This window comes from Felis catus, chromosome B4 (genome assembly GCF_018350175.1).
Source record: "Felis catus isolate Fca126 chromosome B4, F.catus_Fca126_mat1.0, whole genome shotgun sequence".
NCBI lineage: Eukaryota > Metazoa > Chordata > Mammalia > Carnivora > Felidae > Felis > Felis catus.
The window spans coordinates 137,782,014-137,806,255 of NC_058374.1; the positions used below are offsets into that span (position 1 = coordinate 137,782,014).

Below are 24,242 nucleotides of genomic sequence, written 5' to 3' on the forward strand. Positions count from 1 at the left end.
TCAGGGCACTGCAGCTGAGACCGGAAATCGCCCAGACCAGCATCAGCCGGTGACACAGTCAGAACTGATAATCAGCAGAAGGAAAGAGAGAGGACGGCAAAGGCCAGGCCTGATCAAACCCCTTTAAAAAGAGAGGATGTGGGGGACACCTGGGAGGCTCGGTCAGGTAAGCCTCTGACTCTGGATTTCTGCTCAGATTGTGATCTCACCATCAGGAGGGTAATAAGCCTTGTGGGGGCTCCAAGCTGAGCGTGGAGCCCGCTTAAGGGTCTCTCCCTCCCTCTCCCCCTGCCCTCCCCCATTTGGGCACGTGAGCCTGCATGCTCTCTCCATCTCTCTCGCTCAATTAAGAAAAAAAAAAAAAAGAGGGTGGGGGGGCGCCTGGGTGGCTCAGTCAGTTGAGTCTCCCACTTCGGCTCAGGTCATGACCTCACGGTTCGTGGGTTGAGCCCCGGGTCGGGCTCTGTGCTGACGGCTCGGAGCCTGGAGCCTGCTTCGGATTCTGCGTCTCCCTCTCTCTCTGCCCCTCCCCTGCTTGCGCTCTGTCTCAAAACAAACGTTTTTTAAACAAGAGGGTTTCTGCAGCCAGGTGTCAGACTCCCCGGACACTGACCCCTCTATGTCTGACCACTTCCAAACGGCAGCTGGTGGAAGGCTCTGCAGGGCTGATCTCAGGAAAGAACAGAGGTCCTTCCCCGCTTGGACTCAGAAAGCGGGAAGTCCTGAGCAGAGACCCCGACCGACCGACCGACCGAGGCCTCCTCTCAACAGGGGCTCAGACGGACTCCAGGGTGGGCTGCTTAGCTTCCTACCTCCTGCTCATCTCGCTTTTTTGCGCCCCGTGCTTTGCGGGACGCGCCAGAAGCTAAGTTACCCGGGTGGCGAAAGGTGGCTGAGTCTGGAATCCCGAACCTGCCGTATGGTAACCTCGCTTTATAACTGAAACGAGTGGACGCTGTGGGAAAAGACACCACCCGCGTGTGCGCCGTCACAGCGCGCTGGTGACGACAGGGAACGAGGAGGGCGGGAGGAGCCACCGCGAAGCTCGCGGAGCCAGCGCAAAGGAGAGGAGGGGCCTGGACAACCCCGGGGTCGGTGTGCAGGAGGGGTCGTGGCGCAGCTGCAGAGGGCGCGGGGGCCAAGGGGTGGAGGGTCTGGGTCCGGACGCCAGGGGGCGGGGGCCGGCGGCAGAGAGCAAGCGGCAGGGGCTGGGAGTAGCGGGTCAGGCGACGGAGGGGTGGGGGCGGAGGGCAGGGGTGGGCACCCGGCGGCGGGGTCTGGGGGCACAGGGCAGGCGTGGGCGGAGGGCCGGGTGCTGGGGGTGGAGAGTGGGGGGGTCTCAGCGGCGTTGGGCCGGGAGCGCAGGGTGGGAGTCTGCGCCCCGCGCGGTTGTTGGAGGGTCTGGGACTGGGGCGGCGGGGTCACGGTTCAGGAGGGGGAAGGGCCAAGAGCGCTGGGTGGGAGTTGGTTGGGGGGGGGTTGGTGGCGGAGGGCTGGGGGTGGTGGACGAGGCCCTGGGGCGGAAGGCACTTGGTGGCTGGGGGCACAGAGAGGGGGTGGCCCCCCTGGGGGGGTTGGCGGAGGGCTGGAGGGCCAGGGGCTGGGGGCGACGGTGGGCACCCAGCGGCGGGGGTGGGCGCTCGGGAGGTTTGTGGAGGACTGGGGGTGGAGGGTGGGGGGTCCCAGCCGGCGGCGGGGCCGGGAGCGCTGGGCGGGGGTCGGCGCCGGAGGGGGGGGCGTTGGCGGAGGGCCGGGGGCACCGGGCGGGGGTGGGGGTCGGGTCGGGGTGGAGGACGAGAGCCAAGGTGGGCACCTGGCGGCGGGGGACGCAGGGCGGGGGTTGGCGCCCGCGGGGTTGGCGGAGGGCCGGGGGCGGCGGGCGGGCACCTGGCGGCGGGGGCCGGGGGCACCGTGTGGGGGTGGGGCGGGGGGCTGGGGGTGGAGGACGAGGGTGAAGGTGGGCACCCGGCGGCTCAGGGCGGGGGGTGGGCGCCCGGAGGGTTGGCGGAGGCTCACGGGCCGTAACCGCCCGCGTCCAGCCCGCTAGGCCGCCCTCACGTCACGTCCCCTCGGGCAAAATGGGTTCTGGGTGACCGGGGAGGGCTGAGGCGTTCAGGGTCCCGGTTACCGGAGCCGTTGGGGCCGATGATGCAGGTGAACCTCCTGAAGGGGCCGATGACCTGGCGGCCCCGCCACGACTTAAAGTTCTCCACGAGCAACACCTCCAAACGGCCCATGGCTGCGCCCTCCGCGCCTCAAGCGGCGTCCGCACACGCCGGCGGGAAAGCGCGGGAAGTGCTTGCGGCATCTCGCGAGAGGAGAGCGAGACTCCGGCGAGCGCCGCGCGGTTCCCAAGCAACCGGGTTGTTTACGTTTCCGAGGAGAGGGGGCTTGGAGAGGTCGCAGAGGGACTGAAAGCTTGCGGAGCCGGCTCGAGTCGCACCCGCCCGGCCTCCTAGGGAGCCAGCCTGGCTTAGGCTGCAGCTTGTTTTATTTTGGTTGTCTTTCCTTTTTCATCTCGTTTGTCTTAAAATCCCCTCAGGGTTTCTTCGCGATTTCCAGCCATGGAGATAGCGCAGCCCAGAGACCTGGAGCGGTACTTAAGCCTGGCCAAGCGGAGGCACGGGGAGCTGTGCCGGCAGAAACGGATCTTCAACGCCAGGAACAGGATCATCGGGGTGAGGCCCTCTACCCGGTGGGAATGTGGGGGGAGGGGGGGGGCGGGCAGCGAGGGGCGGGCGGCGGAGACCAGGGATGAGCCCTTGCAGCGAAACTGCTGATCCAAGCACGGCCGCAAAGGGCACCGGCTCGTCGTGTTAACTGGCGAAGAGGGGGAAGACCTTCGCAGACACCTACCCTCCTCCCACTTGCAGGACAGGCCAACTGAGTCCTGCAGCAGGGACGGAGCTTGCCTGCAGTGAGTGGGTAGTCAGAGACCGGAAGGCGGGTCTCGTTTCTCTGAACCGGATTTTCTGCACCACCAGGGGTTCCTTCCAGTCTATTCATTTGACACATGCCAGCGAGTTACTATTTTGTGGCACGCCTCAGCTGGGCACAGGAAATGAGGAATATGGCAATCCCTGCCTGACCTTGCAGAGTTCATTGCCCGATGGACTCTAGCATTAAAACGGTCACATTGAAACGCCCAGAGTCTAAGAGACCCCCAAAAACGAACCACCAGAGTCCAGAGTCAAAGCTAAGCAGCAAGGGTCATTTATTGCAGGTTCGAACCTGGACCTCTGCGCCCCCGTTGCCGGTGACGCCAAGAGGCCCTGAGAGAGGTTTTTACACCCCCCCTTTTTTTTTTTTTTCAACGTTTATTTTTGGGACAGAGAGAGACAGAGCATGAATGGGGGAGGGGCAGAGAGAGAGAGAGACACAGAATCGGAAACAGGCTCCAGGCTCCGAGCCATCAGCCCAGAGCCTGACGCGGGGCTCGAACTCACGGACTGCGAGATCGTGACCTGGCTGAAGTCGGACGCTTAACCGACTGCGCCACCCAGGCGCCCCTACACCCCTTTTATGGACAGGTACAAACAAGTCATGGGGAAATCAGGAATTTTCCACAGTTACAGAGCTGCGATTGGTTGGTGTTTAAAGTTGGACACTTAACAGTATTCGATTGGTTCCTGCCTTTAGGTCAGACCACAACCGGGGGTACAGGTATCACAATGATTGATCAGGAGTACACGGATGTGCCAAGTAACAATGGTTGATCAAGAATATACAGATGTGCCAGGCAATAATGATTGATCAGGAATACATGGATGCGCCAAGCAATTGTACAGAAGCGGAACAAGCTGGTTAAGCTTGGTTAGGTTTCAGTTTCCCATAACTTAAGCTTTTAAGTTTCAATTTTCTCAGGCCTCTCAACATTAGCAAACCGTAAGAGACTCTTAAATACAGAAGACAGGGCCGCCTAGGTGGCTCGTCGGTTGAGCCTCGCACTTCGGCTCAGGTCATGATCTCACAGTTTGTGGGTTCGAGCCCCGCATTGGGCTCTGTGCTGACAGCTCAGAGCCTGGAGCCTGCTTCAGATTCTGTGTCTCCCTCGCTCTCTGCCCCTCCCCCACTCACGCTCTGTCTGTCTGTCTCTCTCTCAAAAATAAACACTAAAAAATTATAAATACAGAAAACAAACCGGAGGTTGCGGCGGGGGGGGGGGGTGGGGGGGGGTGGAGCTGGGCTACATGGGTGATGAGCATTAAGGAGTGAGTGCCCTTGGGATCCGCACTGGGTGTTGTATGTAAGTAATAAATTACTGGGTTCTATTCCTGAAACCAATACTGCACTGTATGTTAACTAACTTGAATTCATGTAAATAAATAAATAACATACTCTAAAAAAAAAATTAACTATATTACAAAAACCAAAAATGGTCCACGGCTCACAGCAGTAGAATCAGGGCTGTGAGGGAGGGGAGCATGGGGTGTCAGGGGTGCACAGAATTGAGACTGGGAGAGGACATCAGTGCTTCCTAGAGGAGGAGTTGCCCTGTTCTGCAGATATCTATCAACTAAGAGAAAGGGAGAAGGAAGCTCTGGGGACAGAGGCTGAGAAGGTATGAAAAGTACTGATGTGTCCCTAAGACAACTAGTTAACAGTGGAACAAGGCTTAAAAAAAGATCAGTGGGATCGTTATCAACCGACTAAAATGATCTGGCTGTAACTCCGCTCCCTTTGTTTTCCATTTCCAGGGAGACACAGACGCCTGGGATGCTCAGGTTCGTGACCAGAAGATAAAAGAAGCAACCGAAAAAGCTAGACATGAGACTTTTGGTGAGCGTCTCTCGAAGCCTAGCTAGCAGTCTGGGGCTGTGTAACTCTAGACTCCAGTCCTCATTGCTTCGAAAGTGTAAAAGCTTGTCATTTTCACACTCTTCGTCCTTTTAAAATTTCACCATTGTTTGTGCTCAGTTAACTTAATGTGCTGATTCTCTCTTGAAAGGAAAACAGCTATTGAATTCTATGGGGGGTGTAGGAAATGTATTGTGAGGGTAAATGTGCATTGTTCTCGGGAACATAAACCCGAGAACATAACCCCGAGAACATAAAATTTTATGTTTATTTTTGAGAGAAAGAGAGAGTGTGCGCGAGCCGGGGGGGGGGGGGGGGGGGGGGGGGGGGGGGGGGGGGACACAGAGAGAGACACACACACGCAGAATCCCAAGCAGGCTCCACTCTCTGAGCTGTCAGCACAGAGCCTGACGCGGGGCTGGAACTCACAAACTGTGAGATCACGACCTGAGCCGAAGTTCGGACGCTTAACCGACTGATGCGCCCAGGCGTCCCTGTTCTCAGTTTTCTTTAAAAACCGGACATGAGGGGCGCCTGGGTGGCGCAGTCGGTGAAGCGTCCGACTTCAGCCAGGTCACGATCTCGCGGTCCATGGGTTCGAGCCCCGCGTCGGGCTCTGGGCTGATGGCTCGGAGCCTGGAGCCTGTTTCCGATTCTGTGTCTCCCTCTCTCTCTGCCCCTCCCCCGTTCATGCTGTGTGTCTCTCTGTCCCAAAAATAAATAAATGTTGAAAAAAAAATTAAAAAAAAAAAAACCGGACATGAAAACCCTTAAACACACACACCGGTCTCTGCCAAAAAGTGTCAGACCTTCTCCTGGGGACAGCTGCTTGCTCTAGAGGACATAGGGACACTCTTGGTTCACACTGGCTGTGGTGACTCAGAGCAAGATAAGATACTGTCAGAGCTCTGAGATAATTCCAAACAGGGGCGCCTGGGTGGCTCAGTAGGTTAAGTGTCTGGTTCTTGATTTTGACTCAGGTCACGATCTCATGGTTCATGGGATAGAGCCCTGAGTGGGGCTCCTTGCTGAGTGTGGGGCCTGCTTAAGATTATCTCTCCCTCTCTGCCCCTGCCCCACCTGCGCACGAGCTCTCTCTCTTACAAAATAATAAACATTTTTTTAAAACTTCCCAATAGAATTCACTTTCCCACATCAGGTGCAACAAGTCCAGCTTATTTCTTCTTAAAGCACTATAAGGATTTTTTAAATAGAAAGAAGCAGGATGCAAAATTGTATATACCATGGGCTATCCATTGAATGTGAAAATATATAAAAAGAAATAAGCTTAGAAAAAGACAGAAAGGAAATAGACCAAAATGTCAGCAGTGGTGATGTTGGGATGATGGAATACAAGGGAAATTTATTTTTTTCTTTGTACCATTCTCTAGTTCCTAAGCAGTTTACCTTTGTCGTGTTTAAAAATAATTCAGACCTGGGGCACCTAGGTGGCTCAGTCGGTTAAGCATGGGACTCTTGATTTTGGCTCAGGTCATGATCTCACAGTTTGTGGGATCGAGCCCCACATTGGGCTCCTCACTGGGCGTGGGGCCTGCTTGAGATTCTCTCTCTCTCTCTCTCTCTCTCTCTCTCTCTCTCTCTCTCTTTCTCCCCCCCCCGCCCTTTTCCCACTCACACACTCTAAATAAATAAATAAATAAATAAATAAATAAATAAATAAATAAATAAACAAACTTGAACAAAATAATTCTTACAAGATAAATAAAACTTACAACAATGATAGGACAGACACATATGTACCCACTACCAGATTAAATGTTAACATTTTGCCAATTGGTTTTAGATCTCTTATTTTAAGAATGCTTTTTGAGGGGCGCCTGGGTGGCGCAGTCGGTTAAGCGTCCGACTTCAGCCAGGTCACGATCTCGCGGTCCGGGAGTTCGAGCCCCGCGTCGGGCTCTGGGCTGATGGCTCGGAGCCTGGAGCCTGTTTCCGATTCTGTGTCTCCCTCTCTCTCTGCCCCTCCCCCGTTCATGCTCTGTCTCTCTCTGTCCCAAAAATAAATAAACGTTGAAAAAAAAAATTTAAAGAATGCTTTTTGAGAATTAAGTCCTATAAGTGTATGTGTGTATATATAGCTATATATATAAGTACTATAATGTATATGTAAAAATGTGTGTTTATATGTAAGTATATATAAACCCTACCTATGTAAATGTGTGTGTATAGTTATAGATGGATAGATAGAGCTCTCCCCCACCTCCCCTTCCCTCTTCCTCCCTCCTCACAGGGGTGCGACATTTCCATGCATGTTTCTTGTAATGCTGTACTATTTATGGACATATTCATGAGGATATAAAATTGTGTGTGTGTGTTTTAAAATTTTACGCAAACTTTACGTGACATTTTGCATAAATACATGGAATGGATCCTTTTGCACCTTTGTGTCCGCAACGTATTTTTTTTTTAATTTTTTTTCCTAACATTTATTTATTTTTGAGACAGAGAGAGACAGAGAATGAACAGGGGAGGGGCAGAGAGAGAGGGAGACACAGAATCTGAAACAGGCTCCAGGCTCTGAGCCGTCAGCCCAGAGCCTGACGCGGGGCTCGAACTCATGGAGCGCGAGATTGTGACCTGGCTGAAGTCGGACGCTTAACCAACCGAGCCACCCAGGCGCCCCCGCAACGTATTTTTAAAATTAATCGTTGATCTACATACAGAGTGCTCACTCTAATTATTTTGTGATATTTATATGAATTAACTGCAATTTTTTTATTCATTCCCCTATGGGCAGATTTTTTTTCCAAACCCTGCTGCATGCCTATCCAGGATTATGTCCCTAGTGTATGCAGGTGAGAGATACCATAGAAGAGGAACTAATACGTATTGGGTTTGCACGTTTTCAGGTTTATGGGATATTGGCAGGTTGCTTTCCAAAGTTACAAGTGCACCAAGTTACATTCCCACAAGCAGTGAATGAGAAATCTTGCTTCCTTACTATCCTTACTAATGTTCTTACTAATATACTCTATTATTAGCATTGTAAATATTTTGCCAACTTATTAGATGTTTCCCATCTTGTAAGGTCAACCATCTTTTCACAACTTCTTGATCATTTGGGTTTCTTTCTTTTTTAATTTCTTTTTAATGTTTATTTATTTTTGAGAGAGAGAGAGAGAGATCACCAATGGGGGGAGAGGGGCAGAGAGAGAGGGAGACACAGAATCCAAAGCAGGCTCCAGGCTGTGAGCTGCAGCACAGAGCCTGACGTAGGGCTTGAACCCACGAGCGGGGAGATCATGACCTGAGCCGAAGTTGGTCGCCCAACTGACCCAGGCACCCCCATTCAGGTTTCTTTATAGTGATTTTCCTGTTCCTATTCTTGGCCCATTATTTTCTTTGGTTGTTTGGTTTTTTAAACTGATTTGTAGGTACTCTTTTTATATTCAGAATACTAATTTTTGGGGTGCCTGGGTGGCTCAGTCAGTTAAGTGTCCAACTTCAGCTCAGATCATGATCTTGTGGTTTGTGAGTTCGAGCCCCACGTTGAGCTCTGTGCTGACAGCTCAGAGCCTGGAGCCTTATTCAGATTCTGTGTCTCCCTCTCTCTCTGCCCCTCCCCTGCTTGCTTGCTCGCTTGCTCTCTCTCTCTCTCTTTCAAAAATAAACATTAGGGGCGCCTGGGTGGCTCAGTCAGTTAAGCGGCCGACTTCGGCTCAGGTCATGATCTCACGGTCTGTGAGTTCAAGCCCGGCGTCGCGCTCTGTGCTGACAGCTCACAGCCTGGAGCCTGTTTCAGATTCTGTGTCTCCCTCTCTCTGCCCCTCCCCCCTTCATGCTCTGTCTCTCTCTGTCTCAAAAATAAATAAAGGTTAAAAAAAAATTTTTTTAAAAAGAAACATTAAAAAATTTTTTTAAATATTCTTTAATGGTTGTGTTACTCTTTTGAAGGCTTATATTAGTTTTAGAATCACTAGAAATTATTTTTTAAGGTGGATTCAAATTCATTTTTTCTCTGAACCTTAATCTTATGGGTATGCTGTGTCTCTTCTAGCTGCTGAAATGAGGCAAAATGACAAAATCACATGCATATTAGAAGGCCGAGAAAGGAGAGATAGGAAAAGCCTCTGTAAAGCCATCAATGATTTCCAGCAGACCTTCCAGAAGCCAGAAACTCGCCGTGAATTTGACCTATCTGACCCCCTAGCCCTTAGGAAAGATCTCCCAGCCAGGCAGTCGGATGACGATATTCGGAATACGGTATCGGGAATGCAGAAATTCATGGGAGAGGATTTAAACTTCTACGAGAGGAAGAAATTCCAGGAGGAACAAAACCGAGAATGGTCCTCACAACAGCAGCGGGAACGGGAGAGTGCCCGTGCCCACCAAAGATGTGCAGGTAATGAAGCCCAGAGGGACAAACCGGTCCCAATACTTTCTCCGACCAATCAAACCCCTGGGTTTCCCCCTGCTTTGTTTGGTGTTTCATGTCCTACCCCTGTGTTGTGTTGGCCGCCGGGGAAAGAGCCTGTGTTCCAGGATGTAAACGTCTTCATTTGTGAGCTTGCAACTCTGTGCTCCCCCTGGGCTCCAGCCAGGTGCAGGTGCAAAACCCACCCTGCCCAAAGGAGGTGCCCAGTCTGCTGGGAAGACAGCGGGAAATACACAGGTCCAGTTGGGTCTTCTGGGGGCTGTGTTAGAAGTTCTCGCAGGGAACGGGTGGCGGGGGGGGGGGCGGCGGGGTGAGACCTAGGGCTCAGGGGTCACGTGTCCTCACCAGGACCCTCCAGGCCCAGGGAACCCCTCTGGCAAAGCCTCCAAGACCTGGAACAACCTCCATCCCTGAGGCAGTTGCAACAAGTCCAGTAAACTCTGCCTGCACTAAGGTGACCGGTGTTTTCTTTTTTTTGTTTTAAAAAAAATTTTTTTTTTTTTGGTAATTTTTATTCAGTTTTGAGAGAAAGAGTGCGAGTGGGGGAGGAACGGAGAGAGAGGGAGACACAGAACCTGAAAGGGGCTCCAGGCTCCCAACTGGCAGCAACAAAGCCTGACGCGGGGCTCGAGCTCACGAACGGCGAGATCATGACCTGAGCCGAAGGCAGACGCCTAACCGACGGAGCCACCCGGGCGCCCCAAGGTGACCGCCAAGCTTCCGCCTCCAAGCTCCGTTTTCAGGCGGCTCCTTCATCCGCGGCCTGTGCCATAGCTGGTCATCTCTTCCTCCTGGAAATACATCCTCCGCCAGCTTCCAGGACCCGCTCTCATCCTGGCTCCCCTCCCCCGGCCCCCTGGTTGGTTTCTCCTCCCCTTCCGAACCAACCTCCTGGTGTTATTGCTTACCAGTGCCCTCTGCGCCCTGCCTGCCTCAACCACACTTGGTCTCTTGGCGCTCTCAACTAGTCTCGTGGGTTTAGATACCACCGATAGGCCATCTTTCCCCCAAACATGCCCTTCCAGCCTGGATTCTTCCCCGATTCTCAGCCCACACGTCCTGTCACCTCTGGACGTTTATCTGCTCTTGGGTGTCTAACGAACTTATCAGAGTCAACACAAGACACCCTGGCCTGCCCCCGTGAACCGCCACCCCCGTCAATGGGAACTCCATTGTTGCAGTTGCGCAAGCCCCAACCCCAAGGCGTCTTGACTCCTTCCTTTGTCTCAAATGCCATGTCCAGTCCGGCAGCAAATCACCCCAAATCACAACCGCCTCTCTCCACCTCCACTCTTACCCCTCTGGGCTAAGCTGTCAGCATCTCTCAGTGCGATTATTGCAATCGCCTGCAGGTGGTCTCCCTGCTTCTGCCCTTGGCCGTCTATAGTTGCTTCTCAACCCAGTGACCAGGATGATCCTGCTAAAAATTAAGCTAGATCTTTAGCGCACACCCTTCCAATAGCTTCTCATTTTACTCAGAATAAGCACCAGATTCATCTCAAGGACCAGGAAGGTTTTCGTAGTCTGGAATGATCCCCTACCACGCTGCCTTTCATTCATTTCATCCTCGCCACACTGGCTTCCTCACTCAGAATGTTAAGTGTGTCAGGCTCACTTCTGCCTCAGGGCCTTTGCACCTACTGTTTCCTCTGCCTGGAAACATTTCCCCATATATCTGCATGGCTTGCCCCTTATCCTTCTTTGGGTCGTTGATGAAATGCCATCTTACCAGAGCGGTCTCTCCCCTGACCACTATCTTAAATTGCAACCCCGTACCCTCCCCCATGCCCATACTCTGTATCCCTTTCCTTGCTGTATTTTTCTGCAAAGCCCCATCACTGACATACTGTATGATCATGTATTTGTCATCCCTCTCCCCAGCATCCTATCCCAGGCTCGTTGAAGGCAGGAGATTTGCTCTGTCTTGTTCACTGCTCTGTCTTTCGTTCTCGGCACATAGATAGCTGTTGAACAATGCATCCGTAGGGCTTTCAAGATCTCCGCCACCTCCCAGGCTCTCCACATGTCCATCTCTGGCTAAAAGACTTTGTCTCAGCCTTGGACTTAGTCCTTGAACTGCCCCCTGGACATCTCCCTGGACTTGGTCCTTGAACTGCCCCCTGGACATCTCCCTGGACTTGGTCCTTGAACTGCCCTCTGGACATCTCCCTGGACTTGGTCCTTGAACTGCCCCCTGGACATCTCCCTGGACTTGGTCCTTGAACTGCCCCCTGGACATCTCCCTGGACTTGGTCCTTGAACTGCCCCCTGGACATCTCCCTGGACTTGGTCTTTGAACTGCCCTCTGGACATCTCCCTGGACTTGGTCTTTGAACTGCCCCCTGGACATCTCCCTGGACTTGGTCCTTGAACTGCCCCCTGGACATCTCCCTGGACTTGGTCCTTGAACTGCCCCCTGGACATCTCCCCAGGCACTTCAGAACATCCTGGAGAGTAACCCTGAACTTCCCTCTGGCTCTGCTCCTCCCCCCGCCATCCTCCCCTCCACCAATGACACCTCCTTCCCTAGTCAGGTCACAAGCCCAGGAGTCCTCCTTGAGCCACCCTTGTTCTCGGGCCATCCTCAATTCCCGTCCTTCCACGTCCTGCATGTATCTTGAATGGCCCGCTTCTCCCATCCCTGCTGTCACCACAGTGATACGAGTCACCACCTTCTTCTTTTTTTTTTTTTAATCACCTGGAAGGACCACACCAAGGGCTTTCTAGTAGTCCTTCATGTTCTTTCTTGTCCTTTCTGGTCTCTTCTCAACGTTTATTTATTTTTGGGACAGAGAGAGACAGAGCATGAACGGGGGAGGGACAGAGAGAGAGGGAGACACAGAATCAGAAACAGGCTCCAGGCTCCGAGCCATCAGCCCAGAGCCTGACGCGGGGCTCGAACTCACGGACCGCGAGATCGTGACCTGGCTGAAGTCGGACGCTTAACCGACTGCGCCACCCAGGCGCCCCTCTGGTCTCTTCTCAACATAGCAGTCAGAGTGCTGATTTTTAAACATTGTCACCCCTACTCCCTCCATCCCAGCTTAAAACCCTCCAATGGCTTCCCTCTTAATCTGGAACAAAATGCAAAATCCTCTGTAGCCTACAGGGCCCTGCGTGCTGGGCCACTGCTCAGCCCCTGTGTCACCTTATGCCCCCTACCCCACTCACTGTGTTCCAGCCACTTGGCTTCCTTTCACTTCTGGGTGCCGACAGATCCTTGTTCACGTCAGACCCGTGGCGCCTGCTCTCCATCCAGCTTCTTGTCCTTCCAGACCTCAGCTCCAAGGTCACTTCCTCCCAGAGAAGCACTCTTCCTCTCTTCCTCCCCATCCCCGTCTGCCTGAGCCAGGTATTCGCAGCGTGTCCCCTCCCAGGACCCTTTCCCTCTACAGCACTTGCGCAGTGTGCGTTCATAGATCTCTTTCGGGGTTCATCTGTTTACGACCTGGCTCATCGCCCAGACAGTAAGTTCGCCAAAGGCGGGAAGAACCCTCTCTGTCTTGCCCGTCACTGCACGCTCTGTGCCCTGCAAAGGGCACAGTCCTGTGTGTACCTCCTCGTGGCGCTGTGTCAACCGAAAGGACGAATGAAGGAGGGGAAGACAGATGAAGCTCAAGTGGAATGGAGGCCCCTGCCTCACGGCTGGAGTTTGCTCTTGTGTTTGGACATCAGGAGGATGCCATGGGGCACAAACACCACGTGAAGGACCTTTGGATCGCTGGCTTTTTTTTTGTTTTTGTTTAAAGTAACAACCCTGCAATGTAGGAGTTGTCCTGCTTCCCAGATGAGGGCTGGAGGCTCGGAAAGGTTGGGTAAGAGTTCAGGTTTGCAGAGCTAGGGAGTGTCTGGGCTGGGATAGGAGCCTGCTCTTATCTGAGTCCAGATCTTTACCTTTTGTTGTTTGCATGTTCCACGTTAACCTCTTCTGATGCTGCTGCTGCTCATTGGCCTGGAAAAGTCCTAGTGTCACTGCATGAATATCTCCCCACTCTGACACCCCTCCTCTGCAGAGCCCCATCTGGTCCCCACAGCAGAGCTCCCTTGTCCATTGGAAGAAGATGGATGAGGGCCCCAGCCCAGGACCACAGCAGACATCACTAATCCCCAGCAGAATTTACCCATCCTCAGCAGACATCACCAATCGCCAGCAGACCTTACTGATCCCCGGTAGTGATGCTGACCCTTGGGGCCTGCACCCAAGAGCTCTACCTGAATCACCTCATCTAAGTGTCCCAGCAGCCTTGAGCATCCCCTCTCTCTGGGTGAGGGCAGGATAAGAAGAGACGCGTGGCTGGACACTCCACAGGGTGCTCCGCGCACTTGGGAAGGAGCTCTGGGTGGGCAAGCGAGGTGTGACTGCGTTTCGCTTCCTTTCAGAGGACCTCTACTTCAAGACAAGGCTGCAGTTTGATGAAACGGCCAAGCATTTACAGAGTCTGGAAAGTGCCACCAGAAAGGCAGTTTGTGCAGCTGTGAAAGAATTCAACAGGAACCAGGTAGCTCCCGGGACGCCCCAGTCTCCCCGTCCCAAGTCCCAAGCTCAGCCCTTCACCGGCTCACACCACACAATCCACATGGCCCTCCCGGGGGCTGCCCTGGTACAGATTGAGTGCGCCCCCGCCCCTGCTCCTGAGTTTGGGAACCTGGGGATGGGGGGGGGGGGCGCGGTGGGCTTGTCTAAACTCTGCAAACCTGAGATTCTTCTCTAACACCGAGGACAGTGACATCTACCTAAACGGCCATCCAGCACTGCTCTGGCATCCGGTCTTGGTCTCACTTCTTTGTCACCTCTCAGAGCTCATCCTCATCAAGACCAGGTCCTGGCACTCACCGAGGGCAACAATCATCATGTTGATGATCAGGGCTCCCGACACCTCCCTCCTCTCTAAACTCTGCGGGACCTCCTCCCAAACTCTCCACCTCCGGCCTTTTGCTTGGCCCGTTCCCTCACTGGCCTTGCTTCAAGCTCTCTATTCCTTAATCAGACCCTGATTAATCAGGGTTAATCAGACCCCGGCTCCAGACTTCTTTACAAATGCAGTTCTACTTCCTGGGTGGGATGGGGGCCGCCCTGGATTCATTTATCCGGTGAACTGGTTGCCCAGAACTGTGGTCTGTGGAGTAGGGCAGGCGGGACGATGAGCTGGACAGCAGGAAGGGATAGGAGAACTCTGCTGCAGTGTTTATGCAGCCTCGCCGTGTTTAACTCCCATGTGTGCATGTGTATTATGAAGCACTGTTCATGTGTGGTCTAATGGTGTCACGCTGTGAGATAAATATATTGGAACACAAGTTCAAAAATGTCCTGCTGGTGGGACATTTATGTAATCAAAACCTTCGGGAGAGGCGGGACCAGAGACCAGAGACCAGAGAGAATGTTGGTTTTCAGCGGGGCACGGGGTTGGGGGTGGGGCTGTGGGGTGGGGACCGAGGAGGACAAACTGCCGGGATGGGGGGAGACCAAGGGCAGACCGAGGCACCAGCCGGGAGACTGAAGGCCATCTTAGACATCCTCTGGTCCTTGCCTTGTGTGCAGATGATGCCCAAGAGGAGAGGTCACCTGCTCCAGGGCCCACAGAGAATTCATGGTAGATAGGGCTTTTGTGTACTGTGTGCTGGGTACTCTGTGCCGTGAGCTGGGTGCTGTGAGCTGGGTGCTGGATTCTGTGTACTGTGAGCTGTGTGCTGTGAGCTGGGTGCTAGATTCTGTGTACTGTGTGCTGTGAGCTGGGTGCTGTGTACTGGGTGCTGGGGGCTGGGTGCCGTGTGCTGGGTGCTTGGTGCTGGATGCTGTGTACTGTGTGCCGGGTGCTATATACCATGTACTGTGTGCTGCGTACTGGGTGCCGGGTGCTGGGTGCCAGGCGCCGGGTGCTGTGCATTGTGGCCGCTCTTCCGGCCATTCATTTAGTCGCTCGCTCATTGGGTCAGCGGATCATTTAGCGAGCCCTCCCGCTGGGGGACCGCCCTTGGCCTTCTCGGAAACCGTGTCGCCGCACTCGCCCACGCTCTCACTCGGTAACCTCCGCGGCGAGCGCCTGCACCGCGCCAGCCCTCTCGGGTCCCCCAGCTCCGCGCGTGCGCGCTGCCAGGCCACGCCGCCAGGCCACGCCCCCAGGCCACGCCGCCAGGCCACGCCCCCCGCGCCCGGGGAAGCCGCCGTTGGCTTCTGCGGCTCTGCTCCTGAGTGGAAACAGGTCGAAGCATCCAGGCAGAGGCCCAGGTAACCGTCCTCCGGAGCCACTTGCGGGCGGGCCGGTCCGGCTCCGCAGAGGAGGCCCGCACTGGAGGGTGTCCCTCTGGGAGAAGAGGGCTGCTCCCCCAGGAGAACGTGTCCTGTCCCTCCCCCCACCCCCCCCAACGCCACCTCACCCTGCCACGACAGTCACCTCTGCTCACACTTCACGGGCCCGAGGAAGCCACGTGGCCACGAGCGCTCTAAGCAGGTGGGGAAGTACGGCCGCGCCACCTTGCAGGAGGAGCTCGGGAGATAGTTTGTGACCAGCGGCAATGACTGTCACACGTGCTCGTGAGGTCGTCGTGGGATTAAACGAGTGAATACACGCAGCGTGTTGGCCCGTTTAGCGCACTGTCGTCCAACTACCTTCCCCGGCCAGAGGGGTATGATTAGTCGATAAACAAACAACGAATTAATTGTTTAATTAATTAACTCAGTGCGTGAGTCCGGGCTCGTCCCACCGCAAAGCCTGTGCTGCCGTGACGCCGTCGAGCTGGCCTTTTGTGAGCGCGCGTGGCGTGCGGGCACCTTGCCCAGCGCCCTGTTTGCTGCTAGAGAGAACGGGTAACACCGAGCCGAGAACCGGCTGCAGCCCAGAGAGGGGGCGTGACTTGCTCCGGTCACATGGCCAGGGCCCTGTCCCTCCACTCCTCACCCTCCCCGGAGCAGGGATCTGACCCGGAATCGGTCTGTCCCCGGGGCCCGGGGCCCACGTGCATCGAGAGCATTTTCACCTTTGAGGGGTCGCCGCCGTTGTGAATCACTCTGGCGGGTGTTCTCTGTGGCCTGCGGCCACCCAAGGGGACCAGGGCCACTGGGAGGGGCACGCAGCCCTGCCCTGGGGGAGATGGCGGCCTAACCTGGGGAGGCTGCTCCCTGCTTCGACAAATCAGTGCAGAGGGGGACTCCCTCAGCCCAGCCCTCGCGCCCCCCATCACCCAGGCAGCCAGGGTCCAAGGGCCTCCCCACGCCGGCGCCTGCCGACTCTCCGCCCCCGCCCCACCTGTCCCAGGCGCACTTTACCATTGTCTTCCTTCAAGAGACCCCAGTGAGATGCGCCAGCCTTGCCTCAGTCCCCACGGGGTCACCCAGGGCATCTTCCTCACTGTCCGTCCTCCCCCGTGCAGGCCACCGAGTCAGTGGAAAGGAAGACTCGGGAGAAAAAACAAGAACAAGAAGACGACTTGGCGGAGATCTCCAACCTGCTGCGTGGGGACCTGCTCTCCGAGAACCCGCAGCAGGCAGCCAGCTCCTTCGGGCCCCACCGCGTGGTCCCCGACCGCTGGAAGGGCATGACCCGGGAGCAGCTGGAGCAGATCCGTCTGGTTCAGAAGCAGCAAATCCAGGAGAAGCTGGTACCTGCCCGCCCATCCCCCACCCCGGCCCCCAGCCGCAGACCTGTACACCCGCTGCCTTCCTGCAGCCGTCTAGTTCTCACCGCTGCTGTACTTGTCCCTAGAAGCAGCTCCCAAGGGGTTTACGTTTGGGGAGGTAGGGAGATACGTACTGGGGTGGAAGTAAGGCTGGGCCAAGGGGATGGAAGGTGCTGAGTTTGAGAAGGGTCCCCAGGGGACTGGGAAGTGACATTGGAACAAAGACCTGAAGGAGGGGAGGGAGTGCACCACGAGAGTATTGCAAATATTGCAAATATCGGAGGAAGGACCACCAGGGGATGAACTGCAAGGACAAGGCATTGAGGCAGGAGTAGAGAAGAGCAGGGAGCCTGGTGGGCTGTGGAGGAATGAGGGGGGAGGGAGAGGAAGAGGTCTGGGAGGGGGAAGGTCAAGGTCCTGGCAGCCCATGGGGAAGAGCTTTTCTGTGATGGAGATGAGGAGCACTGGAGGGTTTTGAGAGGAGTGACACATGTGGCAGGATCCCTCTTGCTCCTGTTTTGAGAAAAGGCTCTTATTGGGGTGGGGGGGGGTGGGAGGAGAGGGCCTGTTACGGAGGCTGTTGCAGCGGTCAAGGTGAGAGATGATGCTGGCTCGTCCAGCGCCCTGGCAGCCAGGGTGCTGAGAAATGGTCAGATTCTGGATCTATTTTGAAAGTAGAGTGAGCAGGATTGGTTGAAGGGTTGGGTGGGGCATATGAGACCCAGAGGAGTTAAGGATTACTCCAGGCCTTGTGGCCTGGGCAATGAGAAGGATGGAGTTGGTATTTACAGAGACAGGAAGAGGGCGAGAGGAGCAGGTTGATAGGGGAATGGAAGTCACAAGCACAATTTTAGAAATGATATGTGTGCAGTGTGCGTCACACATCTATATCTGTTAGGATTCCATGCCTGAGCATGGCAGAAAACCCTAACTAACAGCATCTTAAATAAAACAGAACTTTATCTCTGGCATATAGACACCACATGGCAACTCCAGGGTCATTGACTAACATTCTGCCATCCTTGGCGACTGGCTCCCTCCTCCTAGTACATTATGGCTGCTTGAGCCCCAGCCCTCACATGCATATTCCATCTAGCAGGAAAAGGAATGAGGAAGAACACTCTAAGGACATTTGTTGGAAGTTTCACAGGACACTTCCGCTTAAATTCCACTGGATGACACTTAGTCACAAGGTTGCCCCTAACTGGGAAATGTAGTGTTTATTTCAGGCGGCAAGGTAGCCGGCCATGGTTTTATTGAGGAAGACCGAAAAATGGCTACCGGGAGGCAAGTAACATTTTCTGCCACAACCTAAAGCCAGTAGGCAGTTGGATACATAGTCGGGAGTTCAGAACAAGGTCTGGAGACATAAGCATAGAGGCGTGGCCACACAGAGAGTATTTAAAGCAGCGAACCTGGCTCACGTCACGCAGGGAATGAGTGAAGACAGGGAGAAGGGGACTAAGGACTGAATCACGGGACAACCCCCACCCCCACCTTCATTTATAGAGAGCGAGGGGGGCTGAGAAGGAGCAGCCAAAGAGGGAGGAGGGACCCAGCAAGGGGGGCCCCCGGGTCCAACCCTGTGGCTGGGCTGCTGGCTGAACCCAGGATCCAGGGGGCAGTCGCTGGGGACTCTATCAGGAGCATCTTTGGAGGAGGCATGGGGGGACAGAAAGGTAACAGGCAGGAAGGAAGTGGAGACCCACCGATGCAGACACCGCTTTCAAAGTGTTTTGCTGAAAAAGGTGCAGAGAAATGGGGTGGTAGCTGGTGGGGACAGTCGTTCGCTTTTTCTGATTATGGAAACAACAGCATACTTGTTATGCCACGAGGGCGACGCAGTAGAGAGGGGGAAACTGATGTCAGAGGGGACTTGCTGGAGCCCGTGTCCCCAGCAGGAGAACAATCCCTGGGAGCACTAGTTGAAGCTTGGGGTGGGTGGGAACTCAGGCTGATCGTCCTTGGCCGTGGGGGTGGGCTTCACTTCTGGAACCCCTATTTTCTGGGGAAACAGGAAGGGAGGTCAGCAGCCGAGGGTGAGGGGGTCAGGTTGGGGGTTCGAGGACTGAGAACGGTCATTAGGAGAGCTGGAGAAGAATGGCCTAGGAGCAAGGGGAGGGACGGCCAGGCAGAGCCAGGGCTGGAGGTCATGCACTGGAAGTGTCCTCAGTGAGTGCCATCAGATGGCGTTCCCCGGCCACGCGTAGCTGTACAGACCTGCCCGGCATGTCTGACCCAAGTGAGAGTTTCGAGGGCACCGAGGGCGTCTGCACCAGGGGGTGTCAGCCGGGGACGCCGGGCCGAACAAGGAGGGAAGTGAAGTCACAGGAGAGCCAGGACAGTAGAAAGCGCGCGGTCAGTGGATGGCAGGTCCCGGGGTGGGGCGAGGACTCGAAAAACCGGGCTGCAGGAGAGAGGGTAGGAGAGGCAGATCAGAATGGTGGCGGACGGGACACTTGAGGGTGACACTAGGGAGGCTGACATTCTTGGTAATGACAACCAGAAATCCTGGGGCAGACCCACAGTCTGGGGCCAGGAAAGCCCCCCAGGGGTTCTTCTGATGCCCACTGGAGTTCGAGGATCACTGGTAGGCTGGGCCCAGGGGGTGACGGCTGATAGGCTGGCACTAGGTCTTTGGAGAGGAGGGGGGATCACGGAGAAGCCAGGAAGAAGGAAGTTCTCGGGCCTGCAAGGGTGGACGGGGCTGCCCCAGGGTCAGCAGATGACCACCCCAGGTGGGGTGCTGGCAGGTGCCACGGTCAGTGCGAGCTTCTGAGCAGGCAGGTACTGGGGGAGGGGCAGCGGCCTGGCTCAGGAAAGGGGGAGCGGGTAGAAGAGCTCCCCTGCTGGCTCTGGTCCAGGCGCACAGGGTCAGCAGTGTGGGAGGGAAAACAGCCCCTGCCTGCGTGAGAGGGGACAGCCGGGGGCAGGCAGGGAAGTAGCCCAAGGTGGGAAGAGCCCCGAGGTTGGCAGGGAATGTGGGTCGCCCTTGCCAGGCCCTGCTCTGTCCTTCGCTCCTACAATTCAGCCCAACTGTCTGGCAAGGAGGGACGGCCACCTGTCCTGAGAGCAGCATTTTTATCTGATTTTCAATCTTCGTAGAAAATTAAGACCGAAAAGCGCAAAGGGGAAAAAAGCCTAGACCAGGCCTCACCGCTCAGAAATCCACCTGCCCCCTTCCGCACCCCTGTATGCCCTCCGGAGCACTTCCCCCCTCTGCATGGAGACAGTTTGGAAAATTGAGGTCAGACAAAGAATAGGTCGGCTGTCGGTCTCTTAGTCCAGGGCAAGCAGGTCCCCATGGCACTCCGTATTCTTTTTTTCCCCAAGTGTATTTATCTTGAGAGAGAGAGAAAGAGAGAGAAAGTGAGCGAGCAGGGGCAGAGAGGGGGAGAGAGAGAATCCCAAGCAGGCTCCGTACTGTCAGCTCGGAGCCCAATTCCGGGCTCGAACCCACAAACCCTGAGATCATGACCTGAGCTGAAATCAAGAGTCAAACATTTAACCGACTGAGCCCCCCAGGGTGCTCCAGCATCCTGTATTCTTTTAAAAACATTTTTAAACATTTATTCATTTTTGAGAGAGTGTGAGCAGGGGAGGGGCAGAGAGAGAGGGAGACACAGAATCCCAAGCAGGCTCCAGGCTCCCAGCTGTCAGCACAGAGCCCGACTCGGGGCTCGAACCCACGAACCGTGAGATCATGACCTGAGCTGAAGTCGGACGCTCAACCGACTGAGCCCTCCAGGCGCCCCAGCATCCTGTATTTCTTGACGAAAACACCTTGTGTTATGACTCAGGGCAGCTGTGAGTAGCCTCACTTTACAGGTGAGGAAACTGAGGCTCAGACAGGCAAAATGACTTGCCCTGTAGGCGGCAGAACCGGGCACCAGCTTCCTCTCGGTCCTGGGTGGGGGGCCGGGCCCTCTGCCAGCCCGTCTGCACCTGGTGGCTGGCAGGCCCAGGTGGGGGGAGGGGGGAGCACCGCTGAACACTCTACTTCTGTTCATTGGGTGAGCGGAAGCCCCGCCCTAAAACCCACGGAAGGGAAGGAGATGTGTTCATCTTCAGACCCGGTGCCACCTGCTTTTGCTTCCTTTTGCAGGAGAAGGCCGAGCTGACCAATAATTCAGACTCAGGACGGCCGGTAGAACGGCTCACGTTTCTGGCAGAGACCCCTTCCCTCCGCATTGATGGGGTTTCCTCTTCTAGGGCTCAGTGGTTTTTATAGAGGGGGCTGGAAGCCAATGAGGAGTTAGCTGAGATGCAGAAATTCACCCCCAAGGCCTTGAGCCCGCTGGCCTTGGGTGGGGCTGCCGCTTCAGTAGGTTCTAGAAGCCACCAGGTGATCCCCGTGTTCAGCAGTGCGCCCCACTGGCAGCGTCCGGGTAGGAGGGCGGGAGGCACGCAGGCCCTGCCCATGCAGCCCTGGGCTGGCAGGTGGCGCTGGTCTCCTCTGATGCCCTGCATGATGTTGCTCACCTGCCTGCCCCCTCTCTGAGCCTCAGTTTCCCCATCTGTGAAATGAGAGGCCGATTCTCCCCGGGCGATCCCCCGGATCTCTTCCGGGGGGGAGGCGGTGGTGGTGAGTCGCCTCTCCCCCCTCCAGCGGCTTCGGGAAGAAGAGTGGCAGCGAGACAGGGACTGGGACCGGCAGAGGGTGCAGAGGGCTCGCTCCACTCTGCTCGTAGAGCGGCAGCAGAAACGCCAGCAGTGGGACCTACGCCGGGCACTGGACTGCGCCAACCTCAGCCTGGCCAAGGAGCAGCGCTCGCGGTGAGGGCCTGGGCCAAGGGGCAGGGGGAGGGGGAGGGGTGACGGCAGAGCAGGTGGGGCCGGCGGGGGGTACCAGAGCCGAGATCCCGCCGCCGAGTCGTGGGGACGGTCGGGCAGGCAGCGCGGGCCCACCTCCCCGAGTCTTTCCCACGCAAGGGCCCCAGGCCCCGGCTGTGTATCCCACCAAAGCCCCCTCGCAGCAGTGACTTGGGCTCGGGCACAGCCTCCTGGTAGAGAATTCAAGCAGGAGGGAGAGAGGGACTGAAAGCTACAAGCCGGCAATTAAGTGCTTGGAAACCACTGGTGCCGGCACAGGCTGGGAGACCCTCCGTGGGAGGCGCGCATGTGGGCATAGCACCCCCCAGCGGCTCAGACATGGGTGCGGGTCGTGGGGTACACCGAGGGCCCTGGGAGCCCCAGGGGAGGGCTCTGAGTGGGCCTGGGGGAGTCAGAAGGCTTTTCTGAGAGGTTTGTTGGCATAGACATCGGGAGGTGGCAGGAGGTGGGGGGGGGGCCGGGGGAGGGACCGTGCCAGCCGCTGCAGCTGCCAAGGGCAAGCTGGAGTCTCTTCCTCACACTGACAGACTCCACGCATAGTTCAGAGTGCCAGCTATAGAAAACGTCTAATGCAGATCCGTAGGTGAACTTGGTGAAAAAACAAAACAAAACAAAACAAAACAACAAAACAAAACAAAACAAAACACACAGTATTGGGGCACCTGGGTGGCTCAGTCGGTTAAGCATCCGACTCTTAACTTCAGCTCAGGTCATGATCCCATAGTCATGAGATCAAGCCCTGGGTTGGGCTCTGTGCTGGGCATGAAGCCTGCTTAAGACTCTCTTCCTATCCCTCTGCCCCTCACCACCCTCTCTGAAATCCCCCCAACCCCACCCCAAGCCCCACATTACTTGACTTAGTTATTTGTGTATCCATCAAGCTCTTGGCTTGAACTCAGAAGAGACCCACCAGTATTTTCTCTAATCAGGTGTCTGTTTCCTGGCGGGTCCATTGCTGGTCCACTTCTGCTGGGGGCCCCAGAGGAGCAGTAGAGATGATCCCACAGAATGGAATGAACAGATGTCTTTACAGCCACGTCCACAGAGATTTAATTCTAAGACCTCTGCAGACTATGCCGGTGCCAGTGCCCAGTGTAACCGCAGGGCGATGATAAAACACATCCTCCCTCACCCTTGAGCTCCTCGGGCTGGAATGTATTCCGTATCCCGGGGCTGACACACGGGTAAAAAGTCTGTGGCCTTCTTCCTACATATTAAAAAAAATAGATTCCTTAGGAAACCAGGCATTTGCTGATTTTTTTTTTCTCCTTGTTTTATTTTCAGGAAAAAATATATGGAAGAAGTCTGTACAAATCAACCCACTGAAGGTTATTTCACGCAATTTAATACAGGAAGTCGATAGTGAAAAAGACACGGTCCTTGTCTTCTGAATTGTTCATGCATAAATCGCAGCAGCCTTTTGAAGAGTCACATTTATTACAAAGAAATACACCCCGTGTTTCAAGAGTGACTTTCGACTCTGCTTTCTCACGGCGGGCAAACCGTGTTAATCCCCTCCCCTGTGTGTGTACAAGGTTTCTGTTCAGCTCTGCCCCGAAAGTGTGTTCCCGGAGCAGCCGTGGGGGCCGTACAGGGATGGCGTAGACGTGGCCCTGCCAGGACCATCCCAGAGAGAGTGGCATCCGAGGGGGCCTGTGTGTCACCGGCACCCCGGGTCCAGCTGCCGTGAAAGCTAACTCACTATATGCAAGGCATTTAGAACAATTTGACCCTCGGGGCGGCTAGTGGCGGGTGGGTATCTTTATTACTCATCTGCTCTGGGAGAGGAGCCTGAGATACAGACACGTTAAGTGTCTTGCTCAAGGTCACGTGGACAGGCAGTGATGGGCCTGTGGTTGAAGCCAGGGCGTCCGGCTCTCCTGGTTCTGGTAACAGAGACCCCAAAACAAGAGTGGCTTCAGCAAAGCAGTTTACGTCTCGCTCCCGGAGCAGCCCTCCGTCACTTCTCTGCCAGCTCCCGTCCTGTGGTCCAGGGATGCTGCTCTGTGCCATTGGGCCACAAGGGAGCAAAGGGGGCAGTCCTGGCCCTCGAGGACGAGCCACGGACAACGTACACTTCACCTCCGTTCACATCGTATCGGCCAGAAACCGGCTCACGAACTGTGAGATCATGACCCGAGCTGAAATCAAGAGTCTGATGCTTAACCGACTGAGCCAGCCAGGTGCCCCAAATTTTCCCTTTTTGTAAGGGTACCGGTCGTATTGGATTACGTCCCACCCCAGTGACCTTATCTTCACTAATTACATCTACAATAACCTTATTTCCAAATAAGGTCACGGCTGAAATACTGGAGGTGAGGACTCTAACATATCTTTCTGAGGGTGGGGGGCGGGGCACACAATTCAACCCGTAACAGGGGGAACGCAGGGGACACCTGGTCCCATTGCCTCCCAGGATGATCCAATTCGGAACGTTGCTGGCCAGGCTGAACAAGCCACACTTTGAGGGAGGGTACGGGTGATGGAGGAGAGACGCCCCATCCAGATAGTCCTGCCGCGTTTGGGCAGGGAGATAAAGTGAGAAATGGGAGGTAATGTCTGTCCATCCGCTGCACACTGAGTGCTCTCTGAGGCCCTGTGC

At 55.4% G+C, this 24,242-nt stretch overlaps 2 protein-coding genes across 8 annotated transcripts in view; one reads left to right on the forward strand and one right to left on the reverse strand.

Annotated features, from left to right (window-relative positions):
- Positions 1–2,297, reverse strand: part of SMC1B (structural maintenance of chromosomes 1B) — a 74,705-nt gene extending 72,408 nt beyond the window's left edge. For 2 of the 4 annotated variants that reach the window (XM_023257606.2, XM_023257602.2), the window contains exon 1: positions 2,129–2,296. In XM_023257606.2, coding sequence (XP_023113374.1) covers positions 2,129–2,237 — 109 coding nt within the window. In that variant the 5' untranslated portion in view covers positions 2,238–2,296. Of the gene's footprint in view, positions 1–812; positions 950–2,128 lie in introns of those variants that run through there. The other 2 variants (XM_023257603.2, XM_011284332.4) reach the window with 2 other exon arrangements.
- Positions 957–23,111, forward strand: RIBC2 (RIB43A domain with coiled-coils 2). Of its 4 annotated transcripts, none has more exons than XM_023257613.2 (8): positions 957–1,091; positions 2,563–2,678; positions 4,698–4,779; positions 8,816–9,160; positions 13,574–13,692; positions 16,562–16,789; positions 21,417–21,583; positions 22,925–23,111. In XM_023257613.2, exons 2-8 carry the CDS (start codon positions 2,565–2,567, stop codon positions 23,001–23,003), a joined length of 1,134 nt encoding a protein of 377 aa, XP_023113381.2. In that variant the 5' UTR covers positions 957–1,091; positions 2,563–2,564; the 3' UTR covers positions 23,004–23,111. The 4 variants fall into 4 exon arrangements, 3 of the variants coding, with proteins under 3 accessions (XP_023113381.2, XP_023113383.2, XP_023113382.2); XR_002744056.2 differs by lacking the exon at positions 957–1,091 and adding an exon at positions 22,570–22,824 and having other exon boundaries at positions 2,392–2,678; XM_023257614.2 differs by lacking the exons at positions 957–1,091; positions 22,925–23,111 and adding an exon at positions 22,570–22,825 and having other exon boundaries at positions 2,392–2,678.
- Positions 23,112–24,242: the final 1,131 nt, after the last annotated feature.